We start from the raw sequence: 17,431 nt of genomic DNA on the forward strand, positions 1-17,431 counted from the left end.
TATTTATCTTAATTAGAATGTGTACATTTGTAGAGGGTATAAATGCAAATAAAGCAGGCATTACGGCTTATGTAACAAATCATTGAAGTCACACGGGGTTGCAGGACTGAATGTAAAACAGGGTAAATGTTCCACATAGCTTCAGGTAAAGTCCATAAATGTCCTCTGTTCCTGTTTGTTTACTTCTATTTGTTTATTTTGTGAGGGGACAACAGCCGTGTCACCCTCTTTATCTGCTGTCTCAACAGAAATGGGTGAAAGGTCCCTCAGAGTGGAATTTCTGTCAACTCTCTCTTCCTCAACGCGAACCAGATGTTCCAGAGCTGTGCCCTCTCTCTCCCCCCCCTCTTTCTCTGTCCCCCCACCTCCCCCTTCCCTTCCTCCCCCTCTTCCCACCCTTTGTTCCCCCCTTCTTTAAAAGTGCTGTGTCTGCGGGTGCCTCCCTCATATCGTCTGAGGCCTGGCTGTAAGGATGGACTGTGCACTGCTGCTGTTGCTGTCCCTCTGGGCTCTGGCTGGATTGGTGTCCCTGCAGACTCCAGGTAAGACCTCTGACTCCATTCATCACTCACACCTGAGAGATCACTGAACCCTGTTTGCGTGATAAACACAGCTAGACTATCACTAAATACTGGTGGAAATGAAGAAATGACTTTCACCTGCAGTGGTTGTTGGTCTATAAATTGTGTGTCAGTATGAAGATGATGATGCATTTAAAGCTTGTAACTTTGCAATTTATCAGTTTGCATATTTAGTTTGTTACTTTCAGTTATGTCAAATGCAGTTGGTCAACTAACGCTGGGACTTTGCAATATATGCATTTGGAAGATTGCTGATTAACATAGACTGATTAAAAAATAGTGCTAAATTATATAAAGAATGCCTGTCTGCATTGCTAATACCATGCATGAGAAATTTGTTTGCACACAGTTATTGGTACAAGGTACATTTGTTTTGTGGATGCAGTAACTGTGCATAATCCTTATTGACCTTTTACACCTTTAAATTGAATTTCCTACTCATCCATAATACTTGCTGCTACATGTATGTACCGTACACCATGTCTCGCTGCTCTTCTGGCATGATCATGTGTGCATTAGCCTGGCACATGTGGGATTTTGGTCACATGTGCTGTGGGCAGAGTGGATACAGTAGCACACATGTTTTCATTCAGAGATGAAAAATGGGGAACCCTGTCTGACTCGCCCTCTTCCTCTCCCTCCTCTCCCCCTCAAATGTTCTGGACATTGAGGGTGTGTCTCTGCTAGTGTGCAATGGAATAAGTGCTGGTTTCAGGTTTTATAGTGTGTGATGGATGTTGGGGATTGAGCGGAATGAGGAGGGGTACACTAGATTCTAGATTATACTCATATAGACTGATTCTGTATTTAGAGTCACTCCTGTCACTGGGGCTGGGCATGCAAGAGAGAGACGAAATGAGAGACAAGAGGAGACACCGTGTAAACAGACCAGCACTATCTCCAACACTTTTTTTTTATAGAAGAACTTCCCCACTTTTTGATTGACTCCTACAACAATATAAATTATGTGTACTTTGAGCTTGACTTTATGCAATTGGTACATCCTCCTCATTCCATACTGGTATTTTTTACTCTTACCTCCTCAACCCGTTTGATAGATGAATGGCAAACAGTCATTTATCCTGCAATCTACTGTATGTATTGCTCATCTGGCAACCTGGGCGGCAAATGTTTACCCAGCCACCCACAGTGAATTTACTTTCCTTCAAACAGAAAACAAAGTACAACTGGCAACCAGAAAATCTCCATGACAGCCCTTCCAGTTTGCTACTTTTACGAGGGTCTGTAAAAGGAGTAGAGACAAACAAAAGGGACAATTACAGTGATGGTGTGATTGTGTGTGTTAGGTGTCACCACAGGATCTTGTGCACCCAGACTCCTGGTAGATGAGAAGAGGAAGTCGTGTCCCCGGCCCTGCAAGACTGACGGAGACTGTGGAAACAAGAGGCAGTGCCTGTGTGACGGCCAGTGTGGTCTCAGCTGTGTGGTTCCAGGTAACTATTTGTGTGCTTGTGTGCCCTGACTGTGAACGACTTTGGGGGCACCGCTATTAGAGGTGTTTGTGTGTGTGTGTGTGTGTGTGTGTGTGTGTGTTGAGCAGCTGTGCCAACATACAACATTTTGTGCTTTCCCTTGAAAACAAAGTAAAAGCCTTGTTCATGGATAACATCTGGGCTGAAAATCTGCCCTTTGAGAGTGCAGAAAACCGGCTTTTTATTATGCATTGTTAAATGGGGCACTGCTTGGATCCAGTGTGGTTATACAATCTCATTAGTGTCATTTTTTTTAAGAGTGTTTGGTTTAACGGTTTGATTTGTTTTGCATACAGAACAATCCAGCACCTTCTGAGTACTGTTTGTTCCTTTTTTCCTTTGCCTTCTATTGAGTTTTTTTCCCTCCTCAGGTCGGACTTGTCCCTGGCCTCTGCCCCCCAGTGAAAACTCAGAAGCTCGCCTCCTCCATCCCACAAGCTCCTTCGATGCTCTCCTTGAAGTGCGCTGCAAGCCGGGATTCAAACTCCCAAACGGCTTGGATGCCACTATGAGACGTTGTCAAGGTGACCGACAGTGGAGCGGGGATGTGCCCGTCTGCACAGGTGCGTTTAAGTTCAACAGAAATGTGTCTTCTGGCATCTTTCTCACTTGATATCAGGCTCTTTAAGAACAGGGAACGAACATCTGGAAGAATAATACTTTTACGTTTATTAAATATCTCCTTTCTCATCAAACGCTTCAGGTAATCGTGATGTGTTCAGTTTGTATTCAGGTTACAGATGAAGTCAAGAGTTTAGATCATTTCAGACAGACAGACAGACAGACTGGGAGAAAGAAAGAGAGTTTCAGGAATGAAGCCCCCTCTGTGATTGTGTCCGCTGAGACATTGCACAACTGGGGCTGCTCTTCATCACCATAGCAACTAGAGCTTCAGTTGTTCATGCTATCTGTTGAAGACTATACTGATGAACCCTTAATAAGTTTAACGATGAGAGGAAGCTCAGCACACATGTGATTGTGCTTTAAATCATATTGACACCTGTGCACTGACAATGTATGTACATACTGTATATGCATACATCATATACATGAATGACATCAGATCTTTTGATATTTCGTTAATGGTTTGGATTATGTAGTCGCAACATAGACAAAATAAAGTAGTCAAATAGATTGAAAAGACTATAAAACACTGCAAAAAGCAATACAATACAATACAGTATTCAAGATTATTTATGACCTCCTGAAAAATAGTTTCAATGAAAATCTAGAAATGAATTGAAAGCTTAAAGATGAACAACAATATTGACTGATGTCTCCACAGGTTTGCTTTAAAGATCTAATGTAGTATGTAGGCCTGAATAAAGCTGACACAAATGAGTAGCTGAACTCAGCCCTTATGGAAAGAAAGAAAAAAGAATGGAAAGAAAGAAAAGTTTCAGTCTTTGGCCAAGATGATCATGCAGTAACATATTTGTACTTTCTTTTGGACTAAACGTGGAACAAACGAGGATAAATCTTAACAAATGGCCAAAAAAAGGCAGAATTTTGTTCACTGCTATGCATTTGATTACTTCCACAGCTGCAGAGCGTTACATGCACCATCCATACTCTACACATCTTGTCATTATTCAATATCTGGAAAGATGGGTTTTGCTTATTGCATGCGACAACAAGCCAACTCTGACAAAAAGCAGAACAAAGTCAGCTTTAAAGGTTGATTCCTGCTGCGGTAATCACACACCTGCAGCTACAGCAAACATGCTGTCTTAGGAATCCTCAAACCCTGCTGGGTCCTGGTGTCAGCCTTGGAGCTTTTTTATCTTTCGTAAGATGTGAAATAAGGATACGGTTCTCGGCTCTCTGGTAGAGTATCCTCCTGCTGAGAGACAGGCAGAAGGTAGGTGGGTTTTGAACATGTGAGAGCGTTCGTATTGTGTTTCCTTTTGCATGTGTGTTGGAGTGTGAGTCGAGCTGCTTCATGCCTGTTGAGAGGCAGTGGGCGGCAGATCACTGTTAAAGTGGCACACGGAGCTGCGAGCACACAGTGAGAGTGTGTTTGTGTGTGTTTATTGGAGAGGTAGATATTTCTCCGTATACATTAGATGTGTAGGGGGTGGATTGCACATGTGGTACAGAGTTTCTGTTGTGTGCGTGTGTGTATGTGTGTGTGTGTGCGTGCGTGCGTGTGTGAGTGGGCGACAGATCACAGTCAGAAGAGTCAGATAGCTCTCTCTTTTTCATGCTGCTGCAGGCTTCTTTCTGTTCCCTGCTCTCCTCTCCTCTGCTCTCTCCTCTTCTCTTTTTCTCCTCTCATCCTCTTCCATCTGAGGCCTCTGATAAAGTCTCTCTCTCTGTACAATGAGAGCTGAGAACCTCATTGCAACTCTGGGCTTTTTAGTCAATTTAGATTTTGTGTGCATGGTAATGTTTGGGTGAGACAAATACAGTAAAACCATAACCTTTGCATCTTTTGGTCTGTTTATGGTTGTAGTGTATTTAATGCATTTAAAATTCAACTAAACTTGTTCTAATTTTTTAAAAGATGAACTGTTGCACCTGCTTCACAGCAGTTTGCTGCTGCAGTCTGTGTGGGTGTCAGCAGTAAAAGGTAGAGGAAGGGCAATATGTGAAAACAGAAACTGGGCTCTGGGCTCTCATCCGCAGCCAAACAGAATCGTAACTCTTCCTCTCCCATAGGTGCCTTTACATTGTTATATTAACGTCTCTCGCGCTTAGATACCTAAGACAGCCCTCAGGCTAGAGCTGTCTCTGCCTCTCAAAGCGGTGTACAGCTCCAAAACCTTGCGCTTCATGGAGCTCAGGTCGCTGCAGCCTCTCTCCAAGCACCACTCTTGATATTTATATTTCCATGAGCGTGAGGTACTCAAACGTCCAGGAACGAGCACTGCTCTGTGTTATACAATCACAGATATAGCTGTGAGCTCGGAGAGGTGTTTCACCTGCTCATGGAACTTTGATTCCTTAGCTAAGAAGGGCTCTTTCAACTTAAATAGAACAAGACATAGGGTGAAACGCCTCTGTGGGTCACAAAATAAACACAGACCTCAAACACATTGGTAAACACAAGTCAAATGAGGAAGAATAATGGAAATTCCTTTCCCCATCCATTTGATTTTCTGCGCCGCTACCCTCTTTTCATGTTCTTATTTGTTCTTCCTTTTTAACTTGTTAATGGTGTAGCTGTAAAATTACATCAACATCCGTCAGTTCAACACTTCTCCTGTATGTTTTTTCTGTGTTTGTGTGGGTTATGGGGAACATATTTTGGGTTGTGTTTACTTCTCTGTAGTGTTTCTGCATTTCTCCAAGGAGATTTACACAACACATAAAAGCTGGCAGTGCAGGACAGTTGTGGATAAAGAACGATTTTAAACAAAAACCGAAATACAACAATGCAATGTACCCTGACAAATTGTCAGAGTACAAGTATTCACTCTGCAGAAAGCAGTGTTGTATTATGGTGTTGTGAAGACAATAAGGTCGCTGTATGCAGATTTAAGTGTCTAATAACTCCTGCTGTGGCTTGTGTAGAACATACAATGATATTATAACATAAAACTCATTTTATAGGACGTGTTACACTTAAAATGAGCTCATATCATACAACTACATTCAAAAGTGTTTCAAATTTAGTAACTGTTTAAATACGGCTTAAAGTAATTTACAGGGACACTTAAAATCATTCACATTTGTTTTTTACTTGAGCCATTATGTTCCAGGTGAAATATAAAAGCATGATGGAATGATGGAATCTAAAACAGTGCATACTTTTAAACATGTTATAACTTCTGTGAAGTTTCAATGTGATGCAGTGACTTGCAGCCCCTTCATGAGGACAAGGGAGGAAATGTAGAAATATTTAGAAGTTTATTTTAAAGAATTCAAATGAATTACAACAAACTACATATTTTTTACTTAACTTGAGTGTACTCCACCTCTGCCAATCATCTGCTCTCTTGTAGAAATGTCATAAAGTAACTGAAGGCTGATTTTCTGCTAGTTATAGGGTATATTTTTCTTCAACTTATTGCGACTTTTATTGAGAGTTAGGATCTACAAATAAAGTCTTTAACCCTCTGTTTCTTCTTCACCCTTCAGAGTCACTCATACCCACCGCTTCTCAAACCTGCCCTCTGTCTGAGGAAATCACCAACACCTTCAGCATCCAGGGCAACGCTACATTTGGAACATCCATCCGCTACAGCTGCCTGTCTGGGTGAGAAAGAGGGGGAGAAAATGAGGGGTTAAGGTTGTGAGTGCGTAGGAAGAGGCTGTGAGAAACCTGTAATGATGATAAGGTAGAAATGGAGGAAGTGAGAAGACGGGGACGGAGTGTGAAGAAGAAGAGGAGGGAGGCCTTGATTACAGGAGAGGTGTTTGGGAAACGACGGATGATGAGCGATGAATGGCAGGGAATTCATTTTGATCTCCCAGCTGATGCCTCTATTGCGCTAACTAGGTCATTACAGTCTAATCTGGTATTGACTCTCCTCTACACACTGACTCATCCACAGGAAAAGATGAGCCTGAGTGGATGTGTCAGCCAGAGCTGTGCACACAAAATTTAGACCCTCTGAAAGACACGCAGAGTGGTAAAAAGGAACCATTGACACCTTTTTTCATTACTTTTATTTAGATAAGGCTCATTAGGTGTCAATAATGTAAATGTCACTCCAACACCTGCATCCATCATTCTCCTCTTTCTCCTCTGCAGGGCCGATATAGTCGGGAGCAGTGAAAATTACTGCCAGGATAATCAGACCTGGCAGTATCCTCATCCCATCTGTAAGGGTAAGTGTGCACGGGTTATATGGGTGAGTGTGTGTGAGAAATTGTCTTCCTCTTTACTGTCAGTCTTTTCAAGGTTTAGTCAGAAAAAATGAATGGTTGTTGATGCGAGAGTGAATGGACTAAAGGACTGTGTGTACATTTATTTGTTGTGTGCATGTGCAGATATGCAAAAGAGTGAATCAAAGGAGGAAGATGAACATAAAAAAAAATCCTTCAAGCAGAGGCCTTTCGATCAGCTCTCTAACTCAGTTTCATAGTGCTTTTCTGCCATCTTGTGGCCAAACTTGGCACTGCGTGGCCTGTACAACAGCAACAACAACAACTATTCAATTACTTTAAGGAAGGGCCCTACCTGAAAAAAAAAAAGAGTTACCAACCAAGGAGCTGGATATTTAAATTTGAGAACTACAATTTAAAATATAACAACTGCACTTTTTAATCTTAAAAGAAAAAAAGTACAATTGTTGTTAAAATAAAGAAAATGTTGCATATGGTAGCTTTTTTATTCCGTTTCACTTTTTCTAAATTGCATCTTCTTAAACTGCATGTAAAGCTTAAGATTGTAATAAAATAAGTGTTTCTTTGGTAAATGATCCAAAGGCTTAACAGAGATAATTAAAGTGCTGATATTTGGCCCAGAGGCCGAATAACCAGTCCAGTTGAAAAGGTCTATCTTACAGGATGCCTCTGCTAAGCGGACTATGACCAACTTTGCCGTTTGCTAAAGTAAAGATAAGATGACATCATAAAAAACAGAGGCATTGTTGCAGTTTCACACTTTTTAACTAGATCTCCTCTTTGATTAGATAATCCCCTGAACAAACAGACTGATCATCTGCTTCTTCCTCTCTCTGTTAGAGGTGTACTGCCAGCCTCCTCGAGAAGTGGAGCAGGGCTACGTGGTGGCTGTCCAGAAGACTGAGTATGAAGTGGGCTTTGACATCCATTACCTATGCAAGAAGAACTTCCTGATGGATGGACCCCAGAAGGTCACATGCCTGTCCAACGGCAGCTGGAGTGCATCGCCCCCACACTGCAGAGGTGAGGAAGGTTTGAAATTGTTACACAAGATGCATTATGTTAAGGATAATCAAGATTTTAAAAAATAATGTAGCATTTAAATTCTTATGACACATTTAATGTTTGCAGAATGCAAATATACAACTTTGCACTAACACACATAGACACATTCCTATACATACAGACTCAAGCATGAAAAGAGCATCAGCAGTTTTTATATGATGCTAATGTTGTGCTTTCATGCCTTGTTGATTGTTTCCACAGCTCGCTGTCTGATCCCTGCTGAGCGGAGCCGTGTTGTGATTGGTGGAGTGAAGCGCTGGCCGTTTGATGTTACAGACGCCATGGTTCCTCATGGGGAAAACGTGACATTCTACTGCAAACATCCTCGTAAGCAGTGCAGCCTCACTGCAACCAATACCTGCTCTGATGGAGAGATGCAGCCACCAACCTGCTACCTTGGTAAACCATGACCTCCTGTGCAGATCCTCCTTGTCTTATCTGCATCTGTTGTGAGAGGAGCATGAGGTGGGATGGACTTATTGTTGACAGTTTATTTTGTCTTCCAGAGCCTACATGGTTGCAGTACAAACTCTTCCCCCACCGGCTGGTCTCGGAGATTGAAGCGTGCGAGCCTGGTGATGTGGAGTGATGACCCTCACGTCTGACCTCAACCAGCCAACACTCATGACATGGTGTCACAATAGAGCCCTCCACCTGACTCATGCCGGCAGCCTTCATCTTGGGCAGTCCGTCTCCACTCTGCAGCTTTCCTTCGACTATCTTTACTATGATTATGGTCTGTTAGACACTGAAATATTATTCACAGCTCTTGTGGTTCAGGATCATGGCCTTTGTCACTTTATCCTGCATGCTATCAAACTGCGGGCGTAATTATAACTGCAAAAGTATTACTTAGATCTTTCTCATGCTTGAGACTATGCATACTGTGGCTGCAATCCACGGGCCTTCATTATGATGAATATATAATGTATTACTACTTCAGTTAAGCCTGTGATGATACCTTCATGTAACCTTCCTCATAATAACGACTCTGTGATATCTCACTGTGTGATCTGTCTTTCCTCCGTTAAACCTGACGCATCGAGTCTCCAGGCTTGTAAGTGTTAATGATTTGAAATAAAGTTATGTCAAAACGGCCTCTCGCTTCCTCTTGGGTGACACATGTAGTGCTAGTAGGCTATGCGAGTTCAGGGCCATATTTCTATAGACTTTCAATGTGTCGTTAGCTTTGCTTCCCTTCTGCTTGACTGTCAGGCGCACAGGGAGCCTTTCTTTTCAGGCTGCAGGTTCAACCGTACTCATAGGCTGAACATGGCTACTGGTCGGACCCGGTAGGCTGCGACACCATAGCAACTCCCCTTGACCCCTCCCTCCCTCGGCATTCGCAGCATCACCCTTTACACTGCACAGTCATATTTGGTCCTCCGGAAATATCCACAGCACGGGTAAGCCAGTCCCTATGCCGCGAGAGTATGGGTGGAGTATAGTTTAAAATACAGTTTTAAATGTATCGAAAGGGAGCCCGGCGCGTGCTCCGCCGGCTCTGACAGCACGCGGGGAAACGAGATGACAGCGCGCGGGGAAAGTTTGTCCTAAAAAGCTGCCGGGGCTGCACTCGCGCTGTTTCGGACCCTCGGCTATAAAATGGCTGGCTCTAGGTCCGAGGAAGCTCCGGTGCTGAGGGAAAGATCAGTTTCACAGCGAGACTGTCTTTAAATATTCGCGTTTTCTTTACCCTGACTGAAGTGATAGCGATGGCGGTGTCCCAGGTCCGAGAGCTGTCAAAGCGCACACGCACTATGTCCATTATACTGGCTTTTCGGACCTAGGACTGTGCGTAATGGCGTCCTCCACGGATAGTGCTTCTCGGTTTATCCACAGATAAATATTGAGAACAGGCTCGTAACCGAAAGCAAACGGAGTAGGCTACAAGTATTAATCCAATGCGAGTTTTGAAATGATGTTTTATTGTCTGTGATGCATGTGGACGGTAGAAGTAGCCCTGCGAAAGAGGAAATGTTTCGCTCACATCTGTCAGTCCCGGTATTATTCTGAATGATAGGCGACTTCTATCGTGTGAGAAATTCGCTTGTACAATTTCGTATCATTCAAAGGAAGCTATTCAACGCAATTATCGGGACGGTCTGATGATGAGGAGGAGGAGGAGGAGGAAGAGGAGGAGGAGGAGGAGGAGGGGGTTAACTGAGTCGTTCATCATGTCGCTGTAGGGAGTTAGGGGTTCAGTCTGCTTCATTTACAGACAATAACTCAGAATCTGTGACTACTGGCGTTTGAACTAAACTTGACCCCAAAAATCCCATTTGACAAATTTACTTTAACTAAAAAAAAAACTAAAAAAAAATAAATAAAACAGAAAAGGCCTTTATTTATGTAATCCTCTCCAGTTTGCCATGATATATATTTTTTTTATTCATGCCTACTGTCATTTTTCTACTATGGGTTTCTAATTTCTAATTTTATTCCTTTTATGTAGCCTAGAAATATAAATGGGTATGCCCCAAAATGGATTCTCAGCTGGCTTCAGTCCTGACCAGTGGCAGCCTGGATGTCCAAAATGGCAGCCAGTGTGCAGAAGGATCAGGGCCAGTGACAGAGGTTTTTTTGGACCACAAGGAAAACACCTCACCCTGTTCTGTACCAGGTAACCTCCAGCCATGCCCTGTCACAGCAGCACTGACCATCAGGACAGAAGCTCCATCAATCAATGGGAAAAAGCTAGAGGTGGGCGGAACTTCTAAGCCAGCCTTTCAGGAAACAAGAAGCAAGATTGCTGGGTTGAGACAGCCTATTACAGTCAAGACTGGAGTGCCTGTAGTTTGCAGCCAGCCAATCAGACTCAAAATTGTTGTCCCCACACAGTGCAAGAAGCCAATCACAAACTCTGCCATCAGCCAGACCAAAAACTTTGCTAGCTCACATTTTATAAGACCTGTTCCTGTCTCAGCTGAAGAATTAAGAGACAAAATATCTGCTGATAAGAATGAAGAAGAAATCCAGGAAGTTTCTCATCAAAACAATGAGGATGCTAAACCACAATCATTCCACGAGACAGAAGAGAAAACCTGCAAAAAGAAAGAAGTTTTGAGTGGTGAAGTCACACAAAACCATAACCCAGAGACTCATATGATCCCCTGCACTAATATGGAAAAAATACTCACCCAGAAAAGGATTAAAGAGGAAAATACGGAGCAAAAAATTGAGAATATTCCTCTAATTTTGCAAGCAATTGATTTAAAGTCATGTGAGACTTTGGATTGTGGAATGGAAGAACAGACAGAACCACTGGATCTTAGTTTGCCCAAGAAAAGAGACAGGAGGTGTGGACTCTTACTGGATGATTCAGGCTGCGAGAGCTCGCTGATCATGGAGGTGGATGAATATGAGGGAGAAGGAGACAGAGATGTAGTTGAAGAGGACGACGAGGGTCGAGGAGAGAACACTGTGCAACATATGGATGGGAGAGATACCCTAGGGGACTCTCTTCTGTCTCCCGCTTTCTTTTCTAACTCTTTCTTTGACTCCTCTTCAGTGGACTGTGACACTGAAGATCTTCTTCTCATAGACGACCAGGGAATCCCGTACACTCTCGGTCTGGATGGACTTAAAGTGCAGCAGGTCGGCGCTTCCACGTCAGAGGATCCTCAGTCTTATCTGGCTAATTTAGCAGAGGAGGAAGAAACAGAGTGGTCTCAATTAGCAGATCCTAGCATCAGCCAAAGTTTGGATAAAGTACTAAATGAAACTTCAGGTGATCTGTCCCCCTCATCAGCCCCTGATACAGACTCTCTGTCGCTACCTATAGATCAGACAATGACAAAGAACGAAGCCTTCGCAAGTTTGATTACTAAATCAGACCCGTCTGGACCTGCAGAACTGAGCGTTAAACCTGTTCAGGACTCTAGTTCTGTTGAGTCAGCTTCCACTGGGATATCACTCCCGACCCAGCCCATTCAGATCCTCACAAGCCCTTCTACAAACACTCCTATTTTCTTCCTGTCAGCCACTTCCTCCCCTCAGCTCTCTTCTGCTCCTGGGGGTCTATCGCTTCCTCTCTCAGCCACACAGACCTCCCCAGGTGCTTCCACCTCCATGTTCATTCTCTTATCATCTGTACCCAATACATCCTCTGGTGACTCCGCCTCTACCTCCACCCCGATTGCCGTTCTCGACCCCGCCACAGGTCAGTTGTCACAAATCACGGCAGCCTCGGCTCCTGCGGTCTCCCTCCCTTTGCCCTGTGGTCAGCTGGGATCACCTTTGCCCACGCTGTCCCACCCCATCATCAGACTGAGCCCCAATAACCCCCCTGTCATCCTGTCAGGGGTAAATAATGTCAACGCTGGCTCTGTTCTCGCCTCTCTTAGCATGCAATCGTCCTCTCCTGCTCCTCAGAATGACCTCCACCGCACAACTCCCCTTCTTCATACTCAAATCAGCTCTTCCGAATCAATCCCAGGAAGTGAAGCCATATCTGCTGAAGAAATCTCTAATGAAAACAACAAGCCATCAACTTCAGAATCCTCTGCTAGTACAACCGTGGAAAGCTTAGCTCAGCCAAGCTCAGAGGCCCAGTCACCTGCCTCGGAACCCAAATATGATTCGCCAGACCTGCACTCACAACACTTACCTCTGGACGACCATCTTTACTTCTCAAACGCCGCCGCTCCTCCTTCCCCTCCCTTTGGATCTATCCTCTCATCCGCCCAGGATCCCCTGGACCCGCTGGATCCCCTCTCTTCAGAAGAGTCCTCCAACAACACCCGTAGGGTTCTGTACTGCCAGCTGTGCCCGCGTGTCTTCTTTTACCTCTCTGACCTTGAGCGACACGCCATCACTCACTCACAGAAGAAGCCTCACGTCTGTCAGCAGTGCGGGAAAGCCTTCAAACGATCTAGCCATCTGCAGGTCAGTGCTTACTAATGCTTCCTATTATTTTGTTTTCTCTTTATGAAATAAGTTAAAAAGAAAGTAAGTCACAGATTCTTTAGTTAAAACATTTGTATCACCTTTCCAGCTTATATGTTATGAAACAGTTTCTTTATACTCCCAGCAGATGTGGAGCAACATTAGAATGAAATGGATATCCGTGGCAATCTGATGGATACCATGTTCACTCTTTTAACTCTAGCTTTGTTTTCCCTACTCTCCGGGGAAATATCTTGCTCTTTAGTTGCTAAATGCTTTGCTAGTTTTATGAGCTTGTCGCTATTTGTGTGTGTCTGCTGTTTGGTGTTGAGCTGGTACAGGGCTGTGTCCTGACCTTTTTTGACTGGGGTGGCCAAACCGGGTCACTGACTTTTGCAGGAGTAACCTAAAGTGTGATGTGCACACAAGCACACACAAATAAATATCAATTATTTACCCTTTATAACTTTATATAAGCTTAATTTTGCAATGGAAAAAAAAAGAAAAGATATTTGTTCAAAGTCACAATTTAAAGTACTTTAAAATGTGCATGCTAACTCCTGAACACAGTTAAACTTGCAAAAATACATGAAATGGCAATATTTTGGTCCTGACTTGCAAGTAAGACAGATTGCATACTTTCTTTTTTATAAAAAAAATAGATACAAAAAAGGAAGTATGCTATATTGCAAAGAAACATACTACCAGCCTTTGCAAAAAATGACCTAGTTGGTTTTAACATAGGTCCCGCCTTTGACAGGGCAAATAGCCTATCACAGTTTACGACTTTTGGGGTGGCACCTGGGATGGCCAGTCAGATTTCTGGGGGGGGGGGGGGGGGGGGCGTGCCACCCCTGGCCACCCCTTTGGACACGCCCCTGAGCTGGTAGCATAAAGTGGGTATTATAGTTTTTTAGACAAAAAAACAGCTACCTGCTTTTGCCTTTTCTAAAGTTATTAGAGCTGTTAGAGCTAATCTTAACTGTATAAATGCTGACCTGGCTCAATCCACCAAGCATTATGCAACAGTGGCAAGGAAAAACTTCATTTTAAGAGGTAGAACAATTGTTGGAAAGTAATCTGCCAAAACTGTCTAGGTGGAGAAAGTGGGACGGAGAGAGAGACAGAAAAAAAGAGTGAAATAAAGACATGTAAAAAGACAACCGGAAAAATAAGAATAGATCACACAATTAGTCTGGCAATGCACAAAGCGTTTCCAATTCCCTTCATTTTTAAGTAAAATGTTTACTTTTTCCTTCAGAGACACAAGCACATCCACACAGGCCAGAGAAACTTTGTGTGCCCCATCTGCTCCAAACGCTTCAGGGAAGCTGGTGAGCTGCAGCGCCACCAAAGGGTGCACACCGGAGAGAAACCGTACCAGTGCCAACTTTGCCACACCCGCTTTGCTGAGCGCAACACACTACGTAGACACACTAAGCGCAAACACCCTTACCACCAAGTAGCCATGGAGATGCTGAACGAAAGGAGAGCAGGCGGCCGAGGAGAGGGGGGAGGAGGTGAAGGATCCAGGGTGCAGGAGGAAGAGGAGAGTGCTGAGTGGTACAGCTCCACTGTGTCAAACCTGGAAAACTCAGAGTCTGAGTTGGAAACTTAGAGAGCTGTCTGCACAGAGTCCAAAGTGTAGGAAGGAGATCAGCAGGGTGATCAAGTGTTAAACACTAAACTTTCCTCATTAATTCAAAGTCAAGGAAGGGAGCACATGCAATATGTTTCAATGTTTATAAAATAATTTATTTATGAATGTATAGTATTCCCATTCCATTTAATGGTCCAAATATTCAGCCTTTTCAGTCCTTCTGATGCTAATTTGAGTGTTTATGTTTTGGGTAAAATTGCATAATTTAAAGGGAAATCTCCTGCTTGTAATAATTATTTTAGTTTGAGTTCGAAATGCTTATTTTGATCGCAAACAAGAGGTGCATTCCTATACAATCCATAATGAAAAAACCCTCAAGTGCTCAGAAAAGAAAGATAACTGATTTACTGTAAACAATTCTCTGCTCTAGCTGTAAATATATATATAGAGAGAACTGTTTTTATTAGCTGCACTCCTGCACTATATGTGAAAGATATAATCTATCTTGTCACTGTCAGAGACACTGTGAGTCATTTGCACATGTTTTATTTGAGAAAAATATCAAAAAAATGTAAATTGTGAAGGAAAATACTAACTTTTTTGCAGCTGTTTTATTTTACATATTTAATTCATATTGTGTCAGAGTTTGACCAAATGTATTGATTGATTCTCACATGAACACTATATTGAGATTTGTTTTGTTAAATGTGAATTATGTTAACTTATTTGAATTAAACTTTATCAATTTAACTACTTTTTCATCATATTTTTAATGTTCATTCATTTCTCCCCAAAAGCAATTGTTGAAGAGTTAAAGTTGATTAAAAAAAGGTATTTAATAACTTCTCTTTGCAGATGTGAACACATCTCTTCTAAATGAACTGATCCTCAGATTTAACTTTCTATTCTACATTAATAACCAAAGATGAGGCCAGACTTCACATACATTTTTTTTCGTTAAAGAAGGAAAAAGAAGAAATCTACCTGATGTGTATCTGCTGGACTGCCTCCAGGGTGTAATTGAGTTTGTAAGACAGTCCTCTGTTTTTTTCTCACACTCTCAATTTTCTGCTCCATTTCCGCCACTGAGCCTAACAAAGCTGATCTCAAGATAAGTTATTAAGGACCGCAATGCTCAAATGGCCTTACTGGGTCCTCATGGACGTCCCATATGCTGGTCACTGTGTGAAAAAGAGATACTCCTGCTGCATGCTGATAGACCCAGGTTAAACTTGATGTATTTTACTTTGGCATACTATCTTTTATAGAGGGTCAGTGGAAGGAGAGAGGTGTAGAGGAACTAAGGTTAACAGTGCTGCTGTAACACAATTGATCAAAAGTATCAGATTTTTTGGGGGGCACAGAGGGCATAGAGGTCACCCATACTGACTTATTAGTCACTGACACTGTATTTTTCCTCCTGTCCATACCAACTGTAGGATTCAAAATTCCTCATGCTCTATGCAGTGTGAAAATGCAGAACACACACCAGCTGAAGAATATGACTCTTCAACAGGTTGAGATTGTCTGAACATTTTATTTTTCAATTTCTCCAACTCAACAAAGAAATCTAGACAAAATGTTGGAATATAGTAAAATGAAGACAGTTTAACAAAATTAAATAGTTGAATTATGAGCTCCTAGTGAAAGTTGACTCTTCAAACTCACCACTTGGTCTATGTGCTAAGAAGGGCTTTCGAGAGGAGATATAAAAGAAAAATACAAGAAAAAACTAACAAAGAAATATTTGGAAATATTTAAAACATGTGAAAAAGGGAACATGTCTTTGACTATCTTCAGTTGTATTGTGCTGTGCCAGCAAAGGACAAGGACATGAGCAGGTCTCCTTCGTGGTGCGATTGAATTTAACGTTTTTTGCATTACAGGCCATCTAAAAAACCTACCTTGACTTTGAGGCCAGGCAGATTTAATATTCACGACTACGTAGGCCTATTTTATTTGGCTACTTTCTCACATCACACATATTGTAACACATAATTAAAGAAAATAACACAAGACATACTCTATTGTAGACAATTAACACTGTTAACAATGTGTGTTATAAACAGAGACAGCGGTCTTTCCTTTCTTTACATCTCACGTGGCTGATCAGTCTCATGCACCTGAACGCCGCATGCACATGAACGCCGCATGCCCACCGCGCATCCCCACAATGCGGTAGGGAGGGAGATACTCTGACGTGTTGACCTTACCTACGACGAACCATAGACTACGGACCACCTACGGACACAGATGTCCCGGATGGACATTTGTTTTGTGTGTTTCAGAAAAAATGTGAGTTGATAATTCCGGGATTTTTGTGTTAGCCAGTTAAAACTGTGTGTGTTTTATGTTGTTTTCAGTCTTTTTACATACTGTTATGTTAGTAAACATCATTCAAGTGTGGCAAAGTTGTACTTCTCAATTTATTTGGTAGTTTGTGTGACCTTGTGTGATCAAGTTTCTGTTGGTATGACTTTTGTGCACTTAATTATGAGTCACTTACAGTGATTAGCACAGTTGTAGGATGCATAGTTCAAATGCTTTATAAATGCTGTTTTACTATTAATAGTTAACACTTAGTATTTATAGCTAGTTATCTCTGTATTCTAGCTGTTTCTGTACTTTAGAAACACACTCCTACAATTCATCCTACTCCTTAGTGACACTGCCTTGACATTTGTTTAAAATGTTCTTTCAGCTCTTCTGCACAGCCTTTTCCCCCCACACCTAGGCTACTACACTTTAACATCACATCATCCTGAAGTGATTGCTGCCACGCCTACAGCACAGACTCTCTCTAATACAAACATGTAAAGATATTTTATCATAACCATTGTACCATTTCCCTGAAAGTCCACACGTGACTGTAAATCATACAAAACATCAACTCAATGTTTGAATTCTTTTCATTCACTGTTTATGGTATATAAACATGAAAGAGAATGCATAGGCCCCTACGTGAACCCTGAAAAGTTTTTTTTTTTTCCCAAGAAAAGATTAAATATAAT

At 42.3% G+C, this 17,431-nt stretch overlaps 2 protein-coding genes across 2 annotated transcripts; both read left to right on the forward strand.

Annotated features, from left to right (window-relative positions):
• Nucleotides 1-390: 390 nt before the first annotated feature.
• ntd5 (ntl-dependent gene 5) lies at nucleotides 391-9,031 on the forward strand. The gene is made up of 8 exons (XM_020646777.3): nucleotides 391-542; nucleotides 1,889-2,035; nucleotides 2,446-2,637; nucleotides 6,158-6,275; nucleotides 6,774-6,850; nucleotides 7,709-7,891; nucleotides 8,135-8,332; nucleotides 8,440-9,031. The coding sequence occupies exons 1-8, from the start codon at nucleotides 473-475 to the stop codon at nucleotides 8,520-8,522; spliced, it is 1,068 nt and encodes a 355-aa protein (XP_020502433.1). The 5' UTR covers nucleotides 391-472; the 3' UTR covers nucleotides 8,523-9,031.
• Nucleotides 9,032-9,167: 136 nt separating this feature from the next.
• On the forward strand, nucleotides 9,168-15,170 carry LOC109993719 (uncharacterized). The gene is made up of 3 exons (XM_020646774.3): nucleotides 9,168-9,339; nucleotides 10,389-12,820; nucleotides 14,082-15,170. Exons 2-3 carry the CDS (start codon nucleotides 10,418-10,420, stop codon nucleotides 14,436-14,438), a joined length of 2,760 nt encoding a protein of 919 aa, XP_020502430.2. The 5' UTR covers nucleotides 9,168-9,339; nucleotides 10,389-10,417; the 3' UTR covers nucleotides 14,439-15,170.
• The last annotated feature ends 2,261 nt before the right edge of the window (nucleotides 15,171-17,431 follow it).

The sequence above is a fragment of the Labrus bergylta genome, chromosome 8, assembly GCF_963930695.1.
Source record: "Labrus bergylta chromosome 8, fLabBer1.1, whole genome shotgun sequence".
NCBI classification, from domain to species: Eukaryota; Metazoa; Chordata; class Actinopteri; order Labriformes; family Labridae; genus Labrus; species Labrus bergylta.